At 37.9% G+C, this 26,486-nt stretch overlaps 6 protein-coding genes across 6 annotated transcripts; 2 read left to right on the forward strand and 4 right to left on the reverse strand.

The window, feature by feature from the left end:
• On the reverse strand, nt 1-1,863 carry LOC125577421. Its single transcript, XM_048738930.1, is given in 4 exon segments — nt 1-490; nt 493-541; nt 543-666; nt 825-1,863. Coding segments are annotated over 4 exon segments (429 nt in total). The 5' UTR covers nt 920-1,863; the 3' UTR covers nt 1-329.
• A 246-nt stretch (nt 1,864-2,109) lies between these two features.
• On the reverse strand, nt 2,110-8,136 carry LOC106354107 (serine acetyltransferase 1, chloroplastic). Its single transcript, XM_048738497.1, has 2 exons — nt 7,949-8,136; nt 2,110-3,061 (listed from the first exon to the last, which is right to left on the reverse strand). The coding sequence occupies exons 1-2, from the start codon at nt 8,063-8,065 to the stop codon at nt 2,210-2,212; spliced, it is 969 nt and encodes a 322-aa protein (XP_048594454.1). The 5' UTR covers nt 8,066-8,136; the 3' UTR covers nt 2,110-2,209.
• Nucleotides 8,137-12,000: 3,864 nt separating this feature from the next.
• Nucleotides 12,001-16,104, forward strand: BNAA08G00150D. Its single transcript, XM_013793965.3, has 18 exons — nt 12,001-12,356; nt 12,428-12,606; nt 12,684-12,788; nt 12,863-12,934; nt 13,039-13,186; nt 13,333-13,415; nt 13,590-13,645; nt 13,738-13,874; nt 13,986-14,076; nt 14,169-14,234; nt 14,322-14,544; nt 14,671-14,772; nt 14,900-14,985; nt 15,051-15,173; nt 15,309-15,378; nt 15,471-15,562; nt 15,649-15,753; nt 15,852-16,104. Exons 1-18 carry the CDS (start codon nt 12,016-12,018, stop codon nt 15,978-15,980), a joined length of 2,208 nt encoding a protein of 735 aa, XP_013649419.2. The 5' UTR covers nt 12,001-12,015; the 3' UTR covers nt 15,981-16,104.
• A 91-nt stretch (nt 16,105-16,195) lies between these two features.
• LOC125577039 lies at nt 16,196-18,285 on the reverse strand. Its single transcript, XM_048737696.1, has 4 exons — nt 17,927-18,285; nt 17,661-17,856; nt 16,767-17,411; nt 16,196-16,674 (listed from the first exon to the last, which is right to left on the reverse strand). Exons 1-4 carry the CDS (start codon nt 18,082-18,084, stop codon nt 16,483-16,485), a joined length of 1,191 nt encoding a protein of 396 aa, XP_048593653.1. The 5' UTR covers nt 18,085-18,285; the 3' UTR covers nt 16,196-16,482.
• A 423-nt stretch (nt 18,286-18,708) lies between these two features.
• Nucleotides 18,709-19,449, reverse strand: LOC125577255 (nuclear pore complex protein NUP214-like). The gene is made up of 2 exons (XM_048738504.1): nt 19,051-19,449; nt 18,709-18,972 (listed from the first exon to the last, which is right to left on the reverse strand). The coding sequence occupies exons 1-2, from the start codon at nt 19,289-19,291 to the stop codon at nt 18,848-18,850; spliced, it is 366 nt and encodes a 121-aa protein (XP_048594461.1). The 5' UTR covers nt 19,292-19,449; the 3' UTR covers nt 18,709-18,847.
• A 253-nt stretch (nt 19,450-19,702) lies between these two features.
• Nucleotides 19,703-21,797, forward strand: LOC106354102. The gene has a single exon (XM_013793961.3). It carries the CDS (start codon nt 19,759-19,761, stop codon nt 21,634-21,636), a length of 1,878 nt encoding a protein of 625 aa, XP_013649415.2. The 5' UTR covers nt 19,703-19,758; the 3' UTR covers nt 21,637-21,797.
• Nucleotides 21,798-26,486: the final 4,689 nt, after the last annotated feature.

Here is a 26,486-nt window from a genome sequence, read left to right on the forward strand (position 1 = left end):
TTGTGTATTTTACTTTATAGCTTTTTTTTCTTACTTTATAGCTTTATAGCTTTACTAGTTGTCAAGATCTTATATTTGGTCTACTAATTTTTGTAACTTTAAATTTTATGCACAACTAAGAAAAACAAAGCAGAAAATGAATCAAAACTTGTATCTTAAGTTATGTATTTTATTTTATTTTATTAGTATGTATTAGTTTGTCTTGTAAGTTTCGACGAGATATCCCCTCCATTTGCCAAGAAAAGAATGTCAAAGTTGGTTTTTACAGGTGTCAATATTCCGCCTCATATCTCTTCTTTCTTCTCTCTGGTTTGTGCTTCAGACACGGTTCATTGTTCCGGACGAGCGTCCTCGGCTCCAAGACTATTGTTTCGACAGTCCTGACAGTGAATTTTGAGATTTTCAATCAAGACAACGAGTGTTTCATCAAGAGTTATCCAGAAGCTCTTGTTAGAATCTTTGGGAAGGATAACATGTTATTCAAGCAGGCAAGGACTTCCACAGGTACATGAGACAGATTGCTCTGCAGCTCCTCGGTCCCAGAGTGTTTAAAGGAAAGATTCATACACAAAATCGACCTAACAACACGAGAGCATCTAGAATCTAACTAGCTCCTCCCAAAGGGTCTTTGAGGTCAAAGATACCATCGGAAGGATATAATGAACCCTAACTCAATAAAATGAAGTGGTCAAACATCTATCTTACTCACTTCTCTGTGTTTGATTGGGGTTTATATTTTTATTGTATTGCAGTTGATACTAGAAGAAATTATCACAAAGTGACATCAAACTTGAGAAAAAAAAATAACCCTGTAGTAAACTTTAGAGATTTCAGTTTTTTTTATTTAGTTAAGTCTCCTTTTGATCCTTGTTTTTGGAAGGCTCTCTACATTGGTCTTATGGTAATATCTTTGGTCCATATTAGGATTTGTCTAGTTATTTGCACTTGGCATCCATTTTTTCCAGCTAAAAGGCACACGCCGAAATGTGATGAAGATGAAAAAATAAAACGTTTGAAGAGAGGAGAGAAGAAGCATCATCAAATGAATTAAAGATATGGAGACTTCATGGAGATATATAATGATAGATGAGGTGAAGAAAGAAGGTGATATGGTGAATGAGGAAAGACCTATGGAGCTTATATTTAGCTTACTCATTGCATCTTGTGAGACTACTACATCCACTATGACCGCAATAACGGTGAAAATACATAACTTAATGTTTTCATACTCTTGAATGAGATGCTAAAGAAGCTAACTATGTTAAACAGTGAGAAAGAGCATAAAACCATTACTCCAAAACAGGAGCAATGATCATTACTCTGTTTTCATACTTTCATTTTCAGGAATTAAATGTTCATCAGAGCATGCTGGTTACCCCCTCAGAGGATCTTCCTCACTGCTCCATTTTCTCACGAATTTGGGAACCATGTTTCTTACATCGCGTGCCTCTGAAACTCCTATTCATATCATTTAACTCTTTCAAACCGGACTGCACTCACTTTTCTGGCGTTCCCTGCCTACTATCTGTCCACACAAAAAAGGGATAAGAATATGGTGCAAAGGGAAGTGATGTCTGACATACCTCTAGTCTTCACCAGTCTTTGGGATATACCCAAAGATGAAAACAACATTCCAACTAGTAAAGAAAAATAAAGCAATAGGTTGTTTCAATGAGTATGATAGTCAAGAATCTGGTAAAATCACTGCAGCAGCATTTACAGGCTCCTTTTCAGCTAACTCACGCACTTTAAGTGAAGACAAAACACATCCACATTTCAGAACAAATCCATCAACTTATCATCATTGGCATTACTTAAATCAACGATATGGTTTATCCATGGTAATGGAGGTCGAGGTCTCAGCCATGGAGAAGAGCAGCTCAGATTAAACCTTGTTCTCTAATAACGTTAAGAACCTGTGAAGTGCTGCCATATGCCTAGGAGAAAGTGCAAAGGCAAAGCGGAGAAAGGTTTTAGCTTTCGACTCCGTGATGCATAGGCGAACCGGTTCAATTTCTTGGTTAACTGTTTAATTGGTACCTTAACCCAGTACAAAAATGTAGTAGTTTGTTTGCAAATCAGAGTAATTGTACCTTAACCCAGTACAAAAAAAGTAATTGTTTTTTTACTTTGATTTATATTTACTTTACACGTGGATTAGATAACACGCCGCGAAGACAATAATTACACCTTTTGTTTTGTTTCTGTTTTAGATGACATAATCAGACCACTCGGTTAAGTACGATGTCTGGTCCATGCTCAAACCGGGTATCTTATCAAGCCTTTTCGGATTCTCTTTCCCACCGATCAATCTCGCCGGGTTTCCCACCGCCGTCGTGTGCGGCGGCACGTCCTTAAGCACCACCGACCCCGATCCAACCTTAGCTCCCTCACCGATTGTTATGTTCCCCAAAACACAAGTCCCAGCTCCGATCAAGACTCCGTCACCGATCTTCGGATGCCGATCGCCGCACTGCTTCCCTGTTCCTCCGAGCGTCACGCCGTGGAGAATCGAAACGTTGTCTCCAACCACCGCAGTCTCTCCGATCACCACGGCCGTCGCGTGATCTAACAACACCCCTTTCCCGATCTTAGCTCCGGGATGGATATCGACGGCGAAAGCTTCGGATACTCTGTTTTGGATGAGCAAAGCGAGGATCTTTCTGTCTTGGGCCCAGAGCTTGTGAGCGATGCGATGAGCTTGACAAGCGAGAAAGCCTTTGAAGCTTAGGAAGCAGTGGACGTAGCTAACGCAAGCTGGGTCTCTTTCCTTTGCTGCTAACAGGTCTTGTTTCGCCGATTCGATCATCTCTGGGCTTTCTTCCAAGACGCTGATGAAGAGTTCGAAGAGGGTGTTGCTTGGTAAGGCTAAAGTGCTGAGCTTTACCGAGAGAATGTTCGCCAAAGCGGAAGATAACGATCGGTGCGATGTAATGGAAGAGTGATAGTAGCTTGACAAAACCGGTTCTTGCTCGACGTCGGATTTAGCTTCGTCAAGCATCTTAACCCAGACATCACCATCGTCTCGATCAAAATCTGGAACCAGAGAGCTTGTGATTGTATTAGGGAGATAATCCCTACGTTATGGATTAACTTCAAAGTTGTGTTTATCTACATGTAATATATTAGAGATAAGTCCAAATAGCTTGCGTATCAAGGCATCGCTATGTTGTATTTAAGAAGAGCCTTTGCTCACGTTAATACCAAGTCAATAGTTTATCAATCTCAGTTTTGCTTTACATGGTATCAGAGCAATTCAATCCTGCAACCTAAAATTTTTTTTAGATCTCTAGCACATCAAGTCGATGGCTGGTGACGATGATTCTTCTGTTACTAAAAGCAGCAGTGCTCCAGTGGAGTTGCCTGTTACAAATTCAAAGTCGACATCTCCGTTCTCGTTGTTTGCTTCAGACAATCCTGGAGCGCTTATCACATCTGTGATGTTCACTGGTGATAATTACAATGAATGGTCTACGGAGTTGATCAATGCGTTGAGGGCAAAACGAAAGTTGGGATTCATTGATGGAACAATACCAAAACCATCTATTACTGATTCAAATTTCGAACTTTGGTCCTCTGTTAACTCGATGATTGTAGGTTGGATTCGTTCTTCTATTGAGGCACGCGTTCGATCAACAGTTACTTTTATCTCAGACTCTCACAAGCTTTGGGATAACTTGAAGAAAAGGTTCTCTGTTGGCAATAAAGTTCAAGTCCACTTTCTCAAGGAGCAGTTAGCTCGGTGTCGTCAAGATGGACAATCTGTCATGGACTATTATGGCCGCTTAGCGAAACTCTGGGAAGAGTTAGATATGTACAAACCACTTCCGCCTTGCAGTTGCAGTGCAGCCGCAATTTATGAAACAGAACGAGAAGAAGAGAAAGTTCATCAATTCTTAATGGGCTTGGATGAGGCTCGTTTTGGAGGAGTTTGTCAAGGAATTATTGCCAGCGACTCTCCGGTTGATCTTGGCGAAGCTTATGCCAAGGTTATTCGTGAAGAACAACGTCTCACATCTGCAAAAGACAGGGAGACGCAACAGAGTGCAGTTGGTTTTGTTGCAAAGAAAGAATCTTCTGAAACAACCAGCAGTTCAGGACCTACAAAACGAAGTCAATGTAGTCATTGTGGACGCAAAGGACATGACAAGTCTAATTGTTGGCAGCTGGTGGGTTTTCCAGACTGGTGGGAAGAACGGTCTCCACCAAGAGATACCAGATCAGCTCGTGGTCGTGGACGCGGAGCGTCTGTGTCTGATCAGAGTAAAAACAATGGAGCTCGTAACGCTCACGCCACCTCCTCTAATTCCTCCACTTTTCCAGCGTTCACTGAAGATCAATGGAAAGCGCTTACTCAGTTACTCAATGAACAGTCCAAACCTTCTGAAAGTTTAACTGGTAAGAAACGTTATGGAGATCTTATTCTAGACACTGGAGCCTCGCATCATATGACTGGAGAGCTCACATTTCTGGATAATGTTACTCCGATTCCACCATGTCCGGTTGGATTCGCAGATGGAAATCGAACTTATGCCACACATCTTGGCAACTTTCGAATTTCACACAATATCATTCTTTCGAATGTCCTATTTGTGCCTCATCTCAACTGCTCTTTGATTTCGGTCTCTAAGTTACTCAAACAAGAAAAGTGCTTTGCTGTACTGACCGATACCTTATTGATTTTACAGGATCGTTTCACGAGGACCCTGATTGGAGCAGGTGAAGAACGAGATGGGGTTTATTTCTTCAAGGATGTAATGGCTGCGAGAGTTCATGTTGCTGGCTCAAATGTTGGTTCAGATGGTCGGCTTCAGTGGCATCAAAGGCTGGGACATCCTTCGTTTTCAGTGTTATCTTCATTACCTTTGTCGTTTGATTCAAATAAATCTGCTCATCACAGTCCTTGTGATGTTTGTTTTCGAGCTAAGCAGACTCGAGAGATTTTTTATGAAAGCTTGAATAAAACTACGGAATGTTTTCAACTTATTCACTGCGATGTATGGGGTCCATATCGTACACGTTCTTCCTCTGGAGCTTCATATTTTCTTACTGTAGTAGATGACTTCTCACGTACAGTCTGGACTTACTTGCTTCTTGAGAAATCTGAGGTCAAGACTATACTTCGAAACTTCTGTGCAATGGCTGAGAGACAATTCTCCAAACAAGTCAAAACAGTTAGAAGCGACAACGGTACTGAGTTTACTTGCATGGCTCAATTCTTTCGAGAAAGTGGAATTGTACATCAGACATCCTGTGTTGCTACTCCACAGCAAAATGGTCGTGTTGAAAGGAAGCACAGACATATTCTGAACGTATCACGTGCTTTGTTATTTCAAGCAAGTTTACCTATAAAGTTTTGGGGAGAAGCTATTCTAACCGCAGCTTATCTGATTAACAGAACACCTACGGCTGTTCTCAACAATCAGTCTCCATTTGAAGTTTTGTATACAACGAAACCGTTGTATGATCAGCTCAAAATTTTTGGCTGCTTGTGCTTTGTACATCATCGAGCTCGAGACAAGGATAAATTCAGCGCTCGAAGCCGCCGATGTATTTTTGTAGGCTATCCGTGCAATCAAAAAGGATGGAAGGTGTATGATCTTGACAAGAAAGAATTTCTGATCTCTCGTGATGTTATTTTCCATGAGAACGAGTTTCCATTTGCTGCTTCTATGGTCAGCGTGAACAAGCCAAGTAAAACTTATCCAGTTCTATCTTTGTCGTCCGATGATGACTGGCAAGTACAAGAACTATCAGTTACAGTCGAAAGGGGGAGTAACGATGAACCAATCTTACCTCAGTCGTCTCCGGTTCTTCCTTCCTCATCTCCACCAGAACAGTCAGTTCCATCTGAAACAGAACACTCTGCATCATCTGCGGAACCGTCTAGTGAACAAATAAATCAGTCTACAACAGTCAGTCCCGAGGCAGAACATGTATCAGCTCCCTTGGAATCTTCAGACACTCCAGTCATAGCTGAAACTTTAGGGCGTGGCCACAGGAACAGAGCTCCACCTGCTAAGTTTCAAGACTACATATCTCACAATGTTCAGTGTCTCGCCGATACTAAAGAACCCCATCTCGATCTCATCTGCTCCTCATCGTCCTCCTCTGAAATAGTCCAAGGTAAAATCATTTATCCCATCAGTAATTATATTACTAATCTTAAATTTTCAGAAACGCATCAAGCCTTCTTAGCTGCGATCACTGCCTCTACTACACCTAAAAGTTATTCTGAGGCAATCAAGCATAAAGTCTGGTGCGATTCAATGAAAGAGGAGATGGTTGCTCAAGAGGAGAATGGGACGTGGGACATTGCTTCTCTTCCACCAGGAAAGAAAGCTATTCCATGCATGTGGATTTATCGTGATAAGTACAATCCTGACGGCACAATACGCCGCCATAAGTCTCGATTAGTAGCTTGCGGAAACAATCAAAAAGAAGGTGATGATTTTAAAGAAACTTTTGCTCCGGTGGTTAAGATGAATACAGTTCGCTTCCTCCTTCGCTTGGCCACTGCAAAAGGGTGGGAAGTCCATCAAATGGACGTTTACAATGCGTTTCTTCATGGAGACTTGAAAGACGAAGTGTACATGAGGCTTCCTCCAGGGTTCACGCATTCTGATCCTACCAAAGTTTGTCGTCTAAACAAATCCATTTATGGTTTACGTCAAGCACCAAGGTGCTGGTTCTCTAAGCTCTCCTCTGCACTTATCAAGTTTGGTTTTGTGCAATCTTATTATGACTACTCTCTGTTCTCTTATACGAAAGGAGACAAAGAAGTTCGGGTGCTTATCTACGTTGATGATCTCATTATTGCATCCAACTCTATGGAACTTATGTCCAAATTCAAAACATACTTGAGTCAGTGTTTTAAAATGAAGGATCTGGGAAAGCTTCGTTACTTTCTTGGCATTGAAGTCGCCCGCTCTGAAGAAGGAATGGTGCTCTCTCAACGAAAATATACTCTTGACCTCATTGCTGATGTTGGACTAACCAATGCACGACCTGTCGCCACACCAGTGGAACAGAATCATCACCTTGCAGCAGACAAGAGTCCATTGTTATCCGATCCAAAACAATACAGAAGACTTGTGGGACGGCTTGTATATCTTGCCAATACCCGTCCAGAGTTGTGTTATGCAATTCACTTATTGTCTCAATTTATGAAAGCACCCCGTGAAGATCACTGGCATGCAGCTATCCGAGTTGTGAAGTTTCTTAAAGGCTGTCCAGGACAGGGCATTCTACTTTCCTCAGCACCCGACCTGGACATTTCTATGTATGTAGATGCAGATTGGAGTAACTGCTCTACTTCTCGACGTTCCTTGAGTGCTTATGTAGTTTTTCTTGGTGGTTCACCGATATGTTGGAAAACAAAGAAGCAAGATACTGTGTCCCTTTCTTCCGCTGAAGCTGAATACAGAGCTATGGGGTCCGCTACAAAGGAAATCAAGTGGGTGATCAATATCTCCAAGGATCTCGGTGTTCCTATTACCAAACCAGTTCCGTTCTACTGTGATAATAAGGCTGCTATGCACATTGCGGCAAATCCGGTGTTTCATGAACGCACAAAACATTTGGAACGTGACTGTCACAGTGTGCGTGATGCTGTACTAGCCGGTGTCATTTCTACAACGTATGTCCACTCCAAAGATCAGATTGCCGATGTTCTTACTAAAGCTCTTGGGCGCCCTCAGTTTGAATACTTGTCTTCCAAGTTGGGCGTTAAGGACCTTCACTCTCCAACTTGAGGGGGAGTATTAGGGAGATAATCCCTACGTTATGGATTAACTTCAAAGTTGTGTTTATCTACATGTAATATATTAGAGATAAGTCCAAATAGCTTGCGTATCAAGGCATCGCTATGTTGTATTTAAGAAGAGCCTTTGCTCACGTTAATACCAAGTCAATAGTTTATCAATCTCAGTTTTGCTTTACAGATTGTGATGGGTGATCGTGAAATTCGACCAGGGAAGAGATTTATGTAATGGAAGCGAGAATCATCGTCTTGACAAAGAAGGGCTTTTCCGGTGCTTCTGGAAGTGTCGATGCAGGGTGCCATTTGAATATTTGATTGCAGGAAAGGCAGAGAGAGAGAGAGCGAATGGTTGTGTGGAGAAGAAGATAAACAGAGACCTTATATAGACGAGAACATGTTCACTACTTCCCTTTCTTTCTTTCTTTTTTTTTGTATGGGTAAATTTGTAAGAGAATATACATGAAAAGTAATAACGTGACGGTCATTATAGTATCATCACCATAATCATAAATCTACACTACTCACTAGGGGTGTTCAATCCGGATATCGGTTCGGTTTCGGTTCGATTTTTTTCGGTTTTCGGTATTTCGGTTAGTAAAATATAACTACCATTCTAAATCCATATTTACTTCGGTTCGGTTCGGTTTATATACCGCCGGTTTTCGGTTTATTCGGTTTTATACCAAAAAACATAATTATTTTGTTTGAGATCATATTATATAAATTTTAGAGTCATATTGTCAACACAGTAATTTATTAAAAATATATTACATGTTCAAATAAATGAACAAAAAAATAAAAATGCTTCTACCATAAAATAAAATAATCAAATTTATAACTAAAATCAAAGCTTAAAATTTTGAAAATAAAAATATGAAACAAAATATAAACATGAAATAAAAGTTTTTCCACTCGTTCATATTTAGTGTTCATTAAAGTCATGCTTTTTCAATTGAAATTTTTCATTAATTATTGTCCATCAAATTTATAATCTTCATATTAATTTAGTGAAGACTAAAATAAATCAAAAAGATCAAAAAAAGACTTAGAAAATAAGATGTCTGAATTGCGATGTATTGTTATTTAATTATAGTTCAAGTGTTTTACAAATTATGGTTTTTTATTATTATAAAATTATGGTAATAGTTATTAACACAAATTTAACTTATGTAACAAATATATTTTCATGTATTGTTATAAAATAAATATATATTTACATGTTTCTACTTTTAATCGGTTTTGTTCGGTTTATTCGGTTTAATCGGTTATATACCAAACCATATCCAAATCCTACGGTTTTTATAAAATTATATCCATTCGGTTTATATGGTATATACCAAAACCAAACCATATTGTCTATTTCGGTTCGGTTCGGTTTTACCGTATTGAACAGCCCCGCTACTCACCTTCCACATGCTACACGTTTACCAAATATACACAAACGACGCACCTATGCATAGACTCTTTGACAAATCTCACACAGTACATGCTTGCATACTCTATGTTTAGTTCTACTGATAAAACTAAAATAGTATCATAGCCAATTTTAAACAACAGATGACAATATCATAAAAGAAATTGACACACCAAAAGGATTTTGATCTCTATCATGTGTTGCAAACTATATCACTCCATGTTCTAAAAATCAATTTAGGCGGAGCGTTGGCGCCCACTTAAACAACAAATCAGTTATAGCTAAAACGATTTTTTCAAAATTCGATTTATACTATTTAAATTTTTTTAAAATTTCTAAATTGGTTAAAAACAGTTTAAGTTGGTTAAAATCGTTATAAATTGATCCAAATCTCTTAAATCAAACAATAATGTTAATGAAAATTCACAAACTAGTCTTATTTTTTCTTTGTATATAATTTAATTCATCAAAATAATTATATAATTAAACTTAAAACTAAAATATATAATATAATTGAAAATATAAAAATAAATAAATTAATAATTTATTAACAATTAGTCTCCACCTAACTTTCAGAAAATTCGTCTAGGCGTTCATCCTTTACAAACAAACGAAGAGTTACCATCTAACGATTTTTTGGACATTGATATCACTATGCCTCAAATATAGCGGCTCTAGTGAATTATAATCTTTTATCTAGTGATTTTGTATTATAGTAAAAAAGTTGTTAACTAAGACGACAAGCAACACAAAAGACACATTTTGTAAATTTTATTGGTTCGCGGTAATATTAACCTGGTTAACTTTATCTACACCATTTAAAGACTTCTTTATTTTATTTTATTTTTCCAAGATGGAGTAAAATGGAGTATGGAGTAAACTATACTCTATTTCTCAATCCATAATGAAATTTACTCCAAAAATGGAGTAATCTATTTTTTGTTCTTAACTCTGTTATGGAGTACGAAATGGAAGTAGGATTTGAACATTTTTACTTTATATTCTATTTACTCCATTTTAGAAAAAAATAAAGTTTTATATTGGAGATACTCTTTAATGTTCATCAGTCTCGCATATTTATTGTGCCACCTACTTTTTAATCAATATAATCGAGCTCCTAAATTGTTCTTTATTTTATTTCTATAAGTAGTTCAAAGCAACAATCAAAATAACTAACACTAGTATTTGTATATACTATTAAATTTTGAATTTATCTAATTATTGAGAAAACAAAAATTAATGATTTGGACCCAGTTTTGTAAAGCTGAGAAAAATAACATAAAATATTATTTGTAGAAAAGTAAAACAAGAAGAACGGTGACGTTTGTAATGACATATATGTCTGTGTTTGTCTAAAGTCTCCATTGATTCTTCAAGGTTACCTGGATGGCTGAATCTAATCATTTTATTCTTTCAAGCAAGAAGACTGAATCTAATCATATTTCTCATTTTTACAATTAGGATCTGATTAATTTGATTAACAGTCTTATTGCTTTTATTTTCAGTGTTGATAGTATCATACTAGTGAGCAGTTCTTTTACACAAAATTTTGGTTTTACACTGACAGGTTTCAAGTGTGGTTAGAGTATACTACAAAATTTGATAGTATTTTACTCACGCAAGAAAATCTACAGTTATAGTATGATTTATATTTTATAGCACACATGAAAAGCTAGTTCACAAAGAAAAAGGTTAGAAAGACCATTATTATGGTTACATATATTCACTAGTCAATATTGGAAACTCCAAATTGTAAGGAAAAATCAACTGACTGGTTATTAAACTTAAGAGTATAGAGAAACGTTATATTATCATTATTGTCAATTGCGTCTAAATGGTGCTTTGACACATGGTATAATGTGACAAAATATTGGTTGTGTAAGAATCCATATTCTGTAAACCGATGAGTTAAAATATCTTATCTAGTTGGAATTTAAGGGTCTTTGGCATCAGAAAACAACAAGGAAAAAAAAATCAAAATCACACATCCTAATCTTTCCTTTTCATTGCCCACAACCACACATACATTATTTGGTTTTTCATTTCAACTTCAACCGTTCAAATGGAAGTGGCTCTTCAGTTTATTGAAACACACAAAATCCCTACACTACTATTTAGTTTGCTTCTCAAAGAATATTGAAGAAATGTCAGAATATACTCTAGGATATATGTGGTTATTAACAACAGTAACAAGAATCTGAATTTATATCTTTGTGACAAACAATGTACGTACCTCATAAACTTTGGGTAATCCACATTCCTTTAAACCAATGAGTTAAATAAGTAAATTATCTTATCTAGTTGGAACTTAGGGTCATTGACATTAGAAAACAAGAAGAAGAAAAAAATCACCTCCTACTCTTTCCTTTTCATTAGGTTTTATGAGTATTAGGTTTGCCACGTCAAAAACCAGCAGGGCGATCAAGTTGCATCATCAGTAGAGAATATCTAATATCCTACGCTTGTGTTCCAAATAGAATGTAGCATCCCTGTAGACGTAATGCGGAGACTTGAGAACCCATCTTTGGATTTTCATTGAGCGGAGTGAGGTATCTGCTTGCTTGCATGAGTCCTCTAAGCTTGATCCTATTCTCTTGCTTTGGCGCCATCTGCTAGCAGAAACAATATATCACCTTTTAATCCCTACAGAAACCATTAAAACATAGTATCCGATGTGCCAAATGGAGTTAAAAAAGGAGGTGTAATATACATAACGGAGCCACCATTTTAATCCAAAAAAACAACAACGGAGGCACCATTATAAGCCCATATCAAACCAAGCCCAAGCACGTGCCTCACTGTTGGTAAATTCTAGGATGATGATGAGTCTGGTAAGTAAATGGCAGTGTTGACCTCACTCACTCGTTTCCCTTCTTCTTCTTCTTCCTCTTCCTTCTTGTCCTCTAACGCTCGCCATCTCTTCCTTTCTCCATCTTCTCCTTCTTTTTCCATCAAACAAAGATTCAATCTCTTCTCCTTCAAGCCATCTCGTTCTCTCGCATCCATGTCGTCTTCTTCTTCTCCCCCTCCTCTTCAAGAGAAAATCACTGCTCCTTATGGCTCCTGGAAGTCCCCGATCACCGCCGACATCGTTTCCGGAGCTTCGAAGCGTCTCGGCGGCACCGCCGTTGATTCCCGCGGCCGTCTCGTCTGGCTCGAGTCTCGGCCCAACGAATCCGGGTATCTTATCTTCCTACCTACTTTGATTTCAATCAGATTAAAAACTAATTTGATTGATTTGAATGTTGAAGGAGAGGGGTTTTGGTGGTGGAAGGAGAAAAGGAAGCAATTGATATCACACCAAAAGAGTTGGCAGTGAGGACTCTAACTCAAGAGTACGGTGGCGGTGCTTTCCGGATTTCCGATGATCAACTTGTTTTCTCCAATTACAAAGATCAGCGCCTCTACACTCAACACATTCTTCACAAAGGTAATAACAACACCTCTCTCTCTCTTCGAGTTTGCTTAATTGGCAACTTGTCAATGTTGTTCTTGTTCTACTTTCAGATTCATCTCCGAAGCCAATCACCCCTGATTATGGTTCCCCAGCTGTTACTTATGCCGATGGAGTCTTTGATTCACGTTTTCACCGCTACATTACTGTTAGGGAAGGTTCGTTCGTTGCTCCTTTAACTGTTTGGTTTTGTCAGTGATTTATAACTGATCCGATTGGCTGGACTTTGTAGATGGTCGCCAGGACACATCAAACCCTATTACAACCATTGTGGAGGTCAATTTAAGTGGAGACACACTTGATGGTAATCATCATCATCATATATCCAACTTTGTTTGTTGTGGATGGATCAAGTATTATTACTTGCCCTGATATTGACACTTGCAATGTATCTCTTTGGTGATCCAGAACCTAAAGTTCTTGTCAGTGGCAATGATTTTTATGCCTTTCCACGATTGGACCCCAACTGTGAGCGCTTGGCTTGGATTGAATGGACTCACCCTAACATGCCTTGGGATAAAGCACAGCTCTGGGTTGGCTACATTTCTGAGGCCGGGTGAGCATCTGCTACTTTCCACTTGCATTGCATATGGATTACTTTATATTGAAGCGCTGATCATGTTCATGCTTTTATAGTTCTTTTTTGTATTCCTTTACACTTGCATTGTGTTATTAATCAGAGAGCTATACCTTTTTTTGCAGAACTATTGATAAACGTGTATGTGTTGCTGGTTGTGATCCCGAGTATGTGGAATCTCCCACTGAGCCCAAGTGGTCACCAAGAGGTATTTGTCTGACATGAAATTATATGCAGAAAACGATCTACCATTTCCATTTCTTTCTCATAAGTTTTAGGCTAAACTAGGGTCTCTGACAATAAAAAGGAATCACTCGTTGCAATCATCTTTCTTCTTCTAGCCAATTAACCAAGATTGTGACTCTCTGACTTTATTATGCAGGTGAACTCTTTTTTGTAACTGACAGAAAGAACGGATTTTGGAATATACATAAATGGGTATAAAAAAACTCTTCCATTTGCCATTTATAGTTACATTTTAGTTTTCTAGTCTGCCTTTGATCAATACATGGATTTTTTTTTTGTCACAGATTGAAAGTACCAATGAGGTTGTTTCAGTATATCCTCTAGATGCTGAGTTTGCAAAACCGTTATGGGTTTTCGGTACAAACTCCTACGAAATTATCGAGTGCTCTGAAGAGAAGAACATAATTGCATGTAGCTATAGGTAATACGGAGCAAACCTAAAATTTAAGTACTTCAACCGTTCTCTGATAATCTATATGTGATCGAAAAATTGTGTTTCTCTTTGGTAACAACTTATTGTTCCTGAATGCAGGCAGAAAGGAAAGTCATATCTTGGCATTTTGGATGATTCGAAGGGTTCATGTTCTCTGCTTGATATTCCTTTAACTGATTATGACAACATTGTAATATATCCGTTTTTTTTTCCTTTTCAAGTTTGTGCCTTTGATTCCCAGTTGAATCCAAAAGTAACGAAAAACTGTGCTTCCATTTTCAGACATTGGGTAATCAATGCCTTTATGTTGAGGGAGCATCAGCAGTTCTACCACCATCAGTTGCCAAGGTAAAAAATGATTCACAGTGTAGGTTTTAATTGAGGATATATTGTGTCTGATGATAGCAGTAGATTTATAGCTTCTTCTATCAACAGGTAACACTGGATCAGCATAAGACGAAAGCACTCAGTTCTGAGATTGTTTGGTCTTCTTCCCCCGATGTTTTAAAGTACAAGGCTTTCTTCAGCGTGCCAGAATTGATTGAATTTCCAACAGAGGTTCCTGGTCAAAACGCTTATGCTTACTATTATCCTCCAACCAATCCGCTCTACAACGCTAGCATGGAGGAGAAACCTCCATTGCTAGTCAAGAGTCACGGTATGCAAATATACCCATTTGCATATGCTTTCAAACTTGCTTAGTTCAAACTTGTTCATCCTAATATTGCAAAATCAGCTATGCATGCCTCTTTAATAAAAAAATTTCAACCATCTGAATCTACAGGAGGCCCTACTGCTGAATCACGTGGATCCTTAAACCTGAATATCCAGTACTGGACAAGCCGAGGGTGGGCATTTGTTGATGTCAATTATGGTGGAAGCACAGGTTTGTACTACAGTTATATCATTTTTGTGAAAGAAGATTGTCTTGAGACGTCCTGTTTTCAGTGTCCCATTCTCAGCATGTATACAAACGTTGGTCTATTGTGACAAAATGTTGCATTATTTTGAAGGTTATGGTCGGGAGTATCGGGAGCGGTTGTTACGGAGGTGGGGGATTGTTGACGTGGATGACTGTTGTGGATGTGCTAAGTACTTGGTATGCATTTTCTTTGCCTGTTTTATGTTGAAACAAAAATTCCAAAACATGTTTGGTTTGGGCAGGTATCTTCAGGAAAGGCAGATGTTAAGCGGCTCTGTATATCTGGAGGTTCTGCAGGAGGTTACACAACTCTTGCAGCATTGGCATTCAGAGATGTCTTCAAGGCTGGAGCGTCTTTATACGGGGTGAGTACGCTATATTATAATTATCGTTACAGGAATTTTACACTTGTGTCTTCAAATACATTGGTGATTGGTGCTTGAAGACCTTATGAGCAGGTAGATAGCTCATATTTTGCTTTGGCTTCTTTTTTAATGCAGGTGGCTGACTTAAAAATGCTGAAAGAAGAAGGTCATAAGTTTGAATCCCGCTATATCGACAATCTTGTTGGTGAGTCAAATGCCTCGAAGAGCTCTTTTATATTTGCTTTAATTTTGTTTTGGATCAGCTGCCATAATTCTCTAGTACGTACGCAAATGTAGGAGAAGAAAAGGACTTCTATGAGAGGTCACCAATCAACTTCGTCGATAGGTTCTCTTGCCCCATTATCCTTTTCCAAGGATTGGAAGACAAGGTTTTTAAATTTGCCACTCTTGCTTCTTGTTTTGTTTCATCACTCGTGTGTGAACATTGAATTCATCATCTTTGTATATGTTGCAGGTTGTAACACCGGATCAATCTCGTAAAATCTATCAAGCACTAAAGGAAAAAGGTCTGCCTGTTGCCCTTGTCGAGTACGAAGGAGAACAACACGGTTTTCGTAAGGTAAACATCTTCTTTGATCACTTTGGATGTACAATGACGAGTCTTAAAGATATGATTATAGTAATAATGCAAAAGCATATTTATAATTTGGTTAACAGGCAGAGAACATCAAATACACACTGGAGCAACAAATGGTGTTCTTTGCCCGAGTCGTCGGAGGGTTCCAAGTTGCAGATGACATCAGTCCCTTGAAAATCGACAACTTCGACACTTCTAGTGATGCTTAGATTTGTGTTTTCTGTTATATTTTAATCTTAACACAATAACATTTCGCCTCTTTCTTCGTCTTGTTTTGTTATAATACATGGTGTGGTTGTTGACCATCTCTTTATCATAAACCATTCACAATCTCTTGCTTTGGTGCCATCTGCTAGCAGAAACAACATCGCCTTTTTAAGGATATTGAAACTCTTCATAAAGCCATATAACATAGTCTACCATGTGCCAAATCCATAAATTCCATTCGAGTGAAAGAGATACATCCCAAACGCAGAGAAGAGGCAGCACACAATTAATAATGGACTTAGTCAAAAGATCTTAAGAACCATCCCATTCCCATGTACTTGAGACTGGCATTCTGGGACAATGATAAAGAAAATCTACTAGTCATATTAACCAACATACAAACTTCGAGGCCTACCTCACCAACGAGCATGAACTCCCTCATAAACTTCGAGAACCAACCCATTCCCAGTACCTCACTTCGAGTACAACACAATAGGAACTCCCTCAAGTGCCGACATTAGGAGCACGAGTCGACAATGGTTGTCCATACGAGTATCTCCACTGACCACAAGCCTCGCATTTCTCCAGATTCACCTCGTTTTCAAGAGTGCAGAACTTGCAAGACCATACTTTGTTCTTCATTTCTCTTTCCTTTGGCTTTGCCGCAGTGCATAGCTCGCATATTGGAGCCAACAACTGCGGAAAAGATAGCAGGAAGCTTCAATTTTCAATTCGAAAAAAAGCAAACAATCTCAGAGGAAATAATATTATTTACAAGACTCACTCACCGGGTTCAATAAGGTGCATTCTGCACACTCCCACATTGCACTTTCTTCTCTGCCTTGGTTTTCATTGCAACTGGTGGATGGTGAAGTTTCTGATGATTTCATAACACCAGATATTGGTTCATCTTTGGAGGAAGACGAAGGACCTTGATCACCAGCTGGGTTGCAACTTCTTTTACTACATCTACTACTTTCAGAAGCTTCTTCCTCTGTTAAATCAATGACATCTGATCCCCAGGAAGATGGAGGGCATGATGAACTGGTAGCATTTGAGCAGCTACTGCTTCTTTTTGCTGACCTTACCGAAACAACAGGTTCCGCACATGCGTCACTATAATTCTCTTGGTCTTCTAAAGCCTCTGCGGACTGGGAACCACACCAGATGTCATCAAGTAAACGCCTTTCAGCAGCCATTGCAGCAGCCTGGATTGGGGTAAGATCTGACATAATGCTGCTATCACCACCAAGGCGTTGAGGTCCTGAGGGTAACAAATTACCCGCACGCACTCTCTTTTCAGCTGCTTTAGCTGCTGTTACGCGAAGAGAAGAGAGGGGAGGCTGACGAGAAAAGCCACCCAAGCGCTTGCCAGGAACATCAAAGCCCTGGCCTGTCCCTGTGATACCATTTGACATCAACTCCTCACATTCCTGAGACAATGGACAAAATTAGTAATGCAGCAGCAGCAAGTAAAATCTAATTGTCATTTTCCTTTCAAAAAAGGCATATGACTATCCCCTACATAAGAATCACAATTCCACCAATTGGTTTATCACAAATAAGGCATAGTGGTGCAGCTAACATGAGCTTTTTGAACAATGAGACTAGTATTCAACAAAGAGAACATCCTACCATTACAAAAAAAAACATCAAACATGAGATTAAGCAAAGGAAAGGACCTTTCGAAGTTCATCCCAAAGCTTATAAAAACTAGCATTGTGAGGACCATGAGCATTGTGGCAAAGCTCGTGGAGCATAGTGTCAAGGATCTCGTGGTAGGATAAGAAATCTCCATCGTGGTTTACCCTCCGAAGCCTCAATTTGACATGAACGCCTCTATTAACATTCACTCCCAATAGCCTTGGATTCGTTGGGCTGCAAGCAATTTCGAAATCAGATGATTAAAAGAGGAAAGAGAGCCCTTTTTTTAATTAAAAAAAATTACCAGAATTCGGAGAGAAGCTTGACACGCCATTTGCGTCGAGTCATAATAGGTTGAACCTGATTCGCCACTTTCTCCAGAATCTTCCTCGCTTCTTCTTCCTTCGGTTTCTTCTTCAACGCCTTTATCTCCCACACCTTGTTCAATTCCCCCAAATTCATCCCCACAAATTCTTCTGGGGACAAAACCTAAGATTCGATTAAAAATTCTAAACTTGTCGGAATCGGAGGAGACCCAGAAGCAGTAAATTCAAATGCGGCTCTTCTGTATATCTCTATTTCTCGTCTCTCTCTCGAATTTTCACGAGTAGAAGAAGAAAAGAGTCTTTGTTGGCGCGGGATCACATCGAATCGAATCGAACAAGAGCAAAACAATAACATTTATATTTTCGCAGAAAATTAAATATCTCTTTAGCCCAAAATTAAATTAAATTATAACCAAGGGGACACACTGTAATAAATGTTTCCTGGAATAATGCCTCTCTCTCTCTCTCTACTCCTTCCCCCTCTTTTATTTTTCCCTTGCTCAGTTTGTTTACACAACTCCCCCAATTCAAAATCATTTTATCATTTTTGCAACATGTGATATATTCTTATATGTATATCAGTTCTAGATTAAATAAGAATAGATATCTATGTTATCATGTTATAAAAACAATAAACAAGCTAAAATCGGTTTTCACAATGATGAAAAAGCGCACTCGTATGTAGGCTATTAGCCGATGACCAAAGGCATGAGCCACGTGGGAGTTTAGTCTGCAAGGGTCCGCTCACATAACTAAGAAATTGAGTACACAAACAAACGTTTTCATTAATGTAGATGAACATACAAACTCGATATAATAGCTACCAGATTAGATCTAAAGTGAATCAGAGACTTTGCTCGCATGCCATTCTCATTTTAACATATAATATATCTTTCGTCTCATTTTCTCATCTGTGTGAAGAGTTCCGATGGCTTTCCTCCTGCTCCTCCCGTGTTCCCACCAAACCCTGAGAACCCACCACCACCGCCTTGCCCTTGGCCAGCGAAACCCCCAAAACCACCACCTGTTGAAAAGACATACAATGGTCCACAGATGTAATAAGAGCATGATTGTGTATGTTTAAGATGTTATATGTATATACCTCCTGATGCTCCAGCAAAACCTCCACTATTAGGAGGAGCAAAGCTTCCAAACCCTCCCGAGCCTGAACCAACTCCACCAAATCCACCACCACCCGATCCTGAACCAAGTCCACCAAATCCACCACCAGCTCCTCCTCCTGGAGCAGCACCGCCGAAACCACCACTACCTGAGGCTAAGCCAGCGAATCCACCAGTTGGACTAGAAGAAGCACCTGCGAATCCCCTACCAGCCGAAGCCATGGCGGCAAATCCACCAGTAGCACTAGACCCAGCAGCAGCAAAACCACCAGATGCTGGTGCAACTGGGAGGCCGCTTCCTGGGTTAGAGCCACCAAATCCGGTAGGAGAACCAAACGTAGCTCCTGGGAGACCAGCACCAAAGACGCAATTCCCCCAAATTCATCCCCGCCCTAAGATTCAATCCTTCCCGAAGCAGATACACACTTATTTGAAAACCTGATTTAATACAGAGTGGCGGGACTAGAGACACAAACGCCACCATTACCACACACAATTGGGCCCATTATAAGCCCATCTCAAACCAAGCCCTCTCGGAAAGCCATATCCACAGCACGTGCCTCCGTTGGTTAAATAAGGTTAAGTCCGGTTTATATTATTCATTCTCAAAACTAATAAACCGCAAAGTCTTACTAAATCCCATTTTCCAGAGAAAAGAAGCGAAATTTTCTCGGGAAAAAGAAAAGAAAATGGCCGAAGAAGAAGAAGAAGAAGCTGCAATGGAGGATCCATGGATTGCTGCACTGGAGGAATCTTGGAATCAGATGTCGAAAGCCAGAGATTTTCTCAAAACCGAAACCTGCAACGAAGTAGCGGCCGTCATCGACGCACTCTTCAAGAGCCAAGAAAGCAGCGAGTACAAATCGGCGCGTGCTCTCTACGAATGCTGCGTCGCTCATTTCGCAGACTTCTTAACCCTAAAGCTCCTCAAGACCTATCGAAGCTGTTCCACCGATGGCCTCCTCAGGTTCCGGATGATCTACCTTCTCTCCCAAGCAACCACCGAGCTCAGAAGCCGCAACTTCCAGTTCTCTCCCTCCGCTCTCCGCGACGTCAAACCTCTCGTGATTTCGTGCCTGGAGATGGAAGAAACGAGAGAATCTGACATCAAGATCCTCCGGAGAATCGTCGCTTTCGTGGCTTACAACGTTGGTATGTTGGAGGAGGGAGGATGGGAGGAGCTCAACGGTTGCATCCTCGGACTTACTGATACCTACCCTTGCAGAGCCTTTCATGTCTTCCTCGACGTGCCTGCGGTCTGCGATGACTTCATCACCCTACCAGTTATCCAGAGAGTTTACGATGAAGCCGAGTTGGTGCTGCTTAACGCTGAGAGAGTTGGGGTCCAAGATTGGGTCTTGGCGTTTCAAACTGTTGTTAAAATTGGGGTTCATGCCGCCGATTCGGAGATGGAATCGACCTTGATGGAGCGTATTCGCAAGTTGGCGGATGATGCGGTGAAGAAAGGAAAGGGAGAGTTTGTTGATAGAGGGCTTGAAGATCTCAAGACCTTCCTTGCACGAGACGGCACCCTCTCTAAGTACAATAAGGAACAGCGCACCTTTGTAGCCGAGTTAGCTTTCAAGATTGCTTCTTGCCGTCACGAATCTAAGAAAGAAAGAAAGAAGGTAAAGAGTGAGATTTCAAGTGTGCTTCGAAAACCCAACATGTATGGCCATGATGATGATGATGATGATAATGATCACATAGCAGGAGGGTTTGAAATTGATTGGTGTAACCATTTGTCCACCTTATCATCACCACTTGAAATCTTAAGAATCTTTGCGGTAACTGATCTCGAAGAGAGTTCCAGAGAAGTGGCTATCAGAAGGCTAAACCTCCTGCTCTCTGACCACACTACCAAGAAGGTGGTGATAGAGGTTTCAGTGATGAGACAGCTCCAGCCACTGCTCATTTCTTGCCTTAAGGAAGACCGGCTCTCAGTCTCAGACAGCATGTTCAAGCTCCTAGGCGAAGTGGTGTTCCACGTTGCTAATGAAGTGTTAAGCAACAAAGAAGAAGACACATGGTTCGATCTATGGGACTATATTGTATCACAATGCAAGACACAGTTCGAGAAAGCGGTCTATATTTTCCAGTCTCTAACAATGATGCTTGATGATATGGATATTTTGATTCCTGTGATTGATGTTCTTCTCCCTGAGATCAACACAAGGCTAAACCCACCGGTACAGCTGCTTCTGGTAGAAGATAATAGTTGCTGGGTCTTGGCGTTTGTGGGTGCTTTTTGTGCAGCGGTTCACTTGGTAGAGGTCACAAGTCATGCTGATTCTGTTAAGGAGATTACTTTGAAGATGATAGATTCGGTGAGAGAGCTTGTGGAAAGAGGAGGAATGGAAGTTGGGGTTGTGAGGAGAGCTTTCACAGATTTGGAGAAAGTTGTCAAGAAACAGGTGAAATGGTACAGTAAGAGCGACTACGGATTCGTCAAGGGTCTGCTTTCGAGGCTCTACGCAATCAAAGCCATGAAAATGGAAAGCAGGATGGTGTTGTGGAGAATCAATGCGATCGTGGAGAGGGGAGTGCATGATGATCTTAAAGAGTGACCCTGATTAGCTGAGCAAACCTGAGGAGGCTTAGGAGTGTTGTATATGATTTGGGAACCATGCATGCAGAGTACAGTTTTTTTACAATTGGAAATGAAATGAAGTGTAAAGAAAGACAAGACACACAAGATTGATAAAAATGTAGCTATGAATGAAAACAATGTGAAGAAAGAGAAATCAAATGAATTGGATCTTGCAATTACTGGAAGAAGCTGTAGAGAGGAGCTTAGTTAGGTCATTGGTAAGCGACAAGTAGTTAACTTGCTCTTGAACCTTAACTTTGACCAGTTTGAGAAACCTCAAATTCTTCAAGAAATGTCTCATCTGATTCAGCTCTCCACAACTTCCTTCATACCCATATACCTTCAACACCTTCACCCGACAGGACAATAAGCAGCAACTCCTCATCATTTTCCCATGATCGCAAACACATACATCTCCACATAAATTTGTAATCTTGTGTACAAGACCCTGGAAAGGAGGAGCAAAGTTAGAAGAAGAATAATTATATATATATATATATATATATATATATATATATATATATATTTTTTTTTTTTTTTTTTTTTTAGAAAAAGATTAGGGTGTTTGTTGTTAAATCATATACATTGATGATAAGAGTCTCCAGGTTTGGAGATTTCCGGAGCAAAAGTGGCAATACTTGCCAACCACGTTCCTGGAGACAAGTGAAGGGTGACAACATTGCTTACTCCTAGAATGAGTTTGGTTGCATCCCCCCCAATATTCACCATGCTTTGAAAGTTGATAACCATATGAGATAGGTAATGGTAGGACATGATCATAATACTTCCACAACCGAATATCCAATCTAGCTTCGACAAGAGAATCATCAAACTGAACAAGATAATCTTGTGCGACATAACTAGAGTAGTCAAGGAACACAAGACTGGGGGTCTTAAAGATAAAACATGAGTAATCATCTAGACCACAAGAACGGTAGAAAGTGGTTATCCTCTTGATGGATGAACCCCAAACCTGTTGATCCAAAACGAGCTATAAGGTCCATCATAGCAAATGTGAATTTCCTCAAGCAAAGGGCTAGCGAGGAGGACACCATACATTTCAGAAGACGCAGCAAACATGACTCAAAAGAGAGAAAGAGATTTAAGCGCAGGGAAAAGCACACTGCACGTTGTCGTTTCTCCGGGCAAAACATCCAAGTGTTAGAGTGAGCTTAACCAGTGTCTTGCTAAAGAACAACTCAGACGGTACGAACTGACGTTTTGGTGATATCAAATGTAGCTCCAAGACTTCACGTTGTAGGGCATTGTAGATCAGAGGGTAGATAAGATGCTGAGCTTTCTCAGATTTCCATTCCAAAGAGAATTTGTGAATGGGAGAATCACCTAGCAATACAAGGGTTCTCCTCACGAAATCAATGAAGCGAAGACCATGGTGGACTTATCGAAATCAAGGTTGTGAACCAGAGGCAGCAGATTCTTCCATCTCTTTGAGAGAATTGATGTGGAAGCAGCAGTTTGAGTTGGAAGCAAATATAGGATCTCACTCAGAAGTTCATCTGGTAAGCTACTGATTAAATCTCTACCACCAGTTTCAACCTTTCTTGGAGCCATAGCCCCTCTCCAGATTTAACAAGTGTACCTGCAAAGCTCTTATTTATGATCATCATCTTATAGAAAAGTTACCAAACGTGACTAAGCAAAATTGTATAAGCATCAAAAATTGAAAACCTTGAAATAGGTTACCGGAGGGTTGATCGGAACTCTTGCTCCTAATTCATGGGGAGTATAATAGCTTTCTACCAGCTCGTTTTATTTATCTTTTATTTTCTTATCTATTTTTTCAGATATCATAATTTGCCTATACAAAATTTTTAGGGTAGTTCCGTCAGCAATGTGTAAAACTAGCCATAGACATTTGGTTCTCGGTTTGGTTCTTCGGTTCTATAGTTGTAGGATACGTTCGAACATTTAGAAAGTTCGATTGGGTTTTGATTTGTTTCTTTCGGTTTTTTGGTCCGGTTTGGGTAACAAACTTGGGAACCGGCTTACTTCAGAATAATTTCGGATCCCATTCGGTTTTAGTTTTTTGGTTAATTCGGTTAAAAAAAGTAAAAAAAAGTCGAGTTTTAGATTAATGTCAAATTTCCTGAATTTTCGTATAATTTTTTGGATAATAAGATCATTTAAAATATTTTGGATATAAAATAACATATATTCATTATTATATATTAGTAACAATCTGCATCATGGACCAATTTATTATCCTAATAACATGCATTATATACATCTTTTGTTCTTGTTTTTAATCCGATCCGAACACTGAACCGGATTATTTTCTGGGTCACCAGATTACTTGATCGACTATGGTGAACTGTGGATCAATACATTAATAAATTTTAATATATAATAATATATTTATATAATATTGAAAATAGTTAAATATAAAAAAAATCATGTTTTCAAAAAATATAATTAAATACTAAATCTTTTATTTAATTTAACCTTCTCATAAAAAATATTATTAACTAATTTTTCTACCAACTTAAGACTTTAGTTAAAATTAATAAATGAGTAAATAACAATTACTATAAAATTAAATTTTAACGAATTAATAAAAAAGTTATTGAAAATAAAATTGACAAAAAAATTAAATAGATTAACAATAACGAAAATAAATATTGAATTATAACAATGAATTTTAGTTTTTATCACCATTTTCTTCATTTTCTTTAAATTACAGTATTTTTTTTATCAAAACTAAAGAATTACAAATCAATTAGTTTATTAAATTTTATGTAAAATTTAAAAGTGTATCAGGGTTTATTAAATGTTTACAAAATATCATCGGACTGAAATGGGTTTTTATCTGGTTAACTAGTGTCAGTTGCGGGTTAATGATAGATTTCCAAGTTCTTACCAAGTTTTATCCTGTTTTTAATTGCGAGTTTTTAACTAAAATTTTACAAAATAAATCAAAATAATTTCAGAACATTTAAAGGTATAAAATACCCATTACAAACTATGTAATTATGAAAACTCTTAAAACCCCTACAAATCTATCTGTTAAATTAGCTCAAAATCTGTCAATTTCTCTTTAAAACAGAAACATTTATTTGGACCATATTTTTGTAGCATTTTAAATTAAATACAGTATATATGTTTCCAAACAACACAATAACTGATGTTGTGTCCAAACAATATAAAACACTAAGTTTTATTTCTCAGTAACTTTTATTAATTTTCTTTCAAAATATTTGATAAATCAAATAATTTATTAGAACATTCAAATAATTTATGAAAAAATTAAAAATAAGAATAAATAATTTTTGCAGATATAGATAATACAAAATATTTACAGTCAATATCAAATCAATTAAATTAATGGGTTATTGTATTTATTTTTCATAAATAAAAAAATGACATTTATTTAAATTCAAATAAAATTTCATTTTAAAATAAATATTGTATATAAATAAAATGCAATAAATTGACATCAAATAAAATTTCTAATTAAAATTTTATTAAAATATATCATACAATTAATCAAATAAAGTACTGAGATTTTATTAAAAATTCATAACGAAAAGAGCTGAAGTAACTAAAAATTAAATTAAATAATATATTATACAATTTCATATTTAATTTATACAAAATAAAATAATTATATATATATATATATTAAAATACACAGATAATAATGTTAAAACATATTATTTGAAAGTAATTTCTTAAAATAATTATAAACAGTAAATTAAACTGATTATAGTATGAACTAAATTATTAGCAAGATAAACTACAAAAAATAATTTTAATAATTTTATACCGCTAAAATCTCTCTTGACACTAAACAACATTCAATTATTTAAAACAAAATCTGCTATGTTGCGCGGATCATAATCTAGTTAAATCTTAAATAAGAATGTACATAAAATCTCAAATAAATTAATTCAGAAATTATTTAATTTAAAATAAACTATTTCCTTCTTCAATATAATACTCCCTCCGTATTTTAATATAAGTCGTTTTACAGCTATGCACATAAATTAAGAAAATCATTAATTTTTTATATTTTCAAAACAAAAACATCATTAATTATTTACCTAACCACAATTTAACCAATAGAAAAATAGAAGATGTATTACCCTTGGTTAGAGCATCTCCAAGGGGACACTATTTTTTCCTCTATAATTTACACTAAAATAGAGTAACTCTATTATAGAGTTGAATTTGCTCCAATGGTTCACTCTATAATAGAGTGAAATATAGAGTAATCTTATTTTTTTACTCCAAATATAGAGTGGAAAAACAAGAATACTCTATATTTCACTCTATTATAGAGTAACTCTATTATAGAGTGAACCATTGGAGCAAATCCAACTCTATAATAGAGTTACTCTATTGTAGAGTGAAATATAGAGAAAATTATAGAGTACCATTGGAGATGGTCTTAGACAACATTAATTATTAATAAATTTTACATAAAAAACCGAAAACGACATATAATTTGGAACAAAAAAAATTCTCTAAAACGACTTATATTAAAAAAAACGGAGGGAGTACTATTTAGTAATATAATTATGTACAACAAAACCAAATACTAATCCATATTACACACTGTTTATAACCAAAGAACTTTGAGTTTTTGAAGTCCGGATCAAAATCTAGTATACTCAATAGAATAAAATGTATACATCCGGACCGATCCAAAATAGTTTTCGGTTGTCAACTTTTCGAGTTACAGGAAAATGCCCATGCCTATTGATAAATACAGTCTGTTCAATCTAGAGATTGAGTTTGTTATGTTTCAGGGAACCATTCTATCGATTAGTGTTCACTTGATTCTACAAAACCGGACTGTTCCATACA

The sequence above is a fragment of the Brassica napus genome, chromosome A8 (assembly GCF_020379485.1).
Source record: "Brassica napus cultivar Da-Ae chromosome A8, Da-Ae, whole genome shotgun sequence".
NCBI lineage: Eukaryota > Viridiplantae > Streptophyta > Magnoliopsida > Brassicales > Brassicaceae > Brassica > Brassica napus.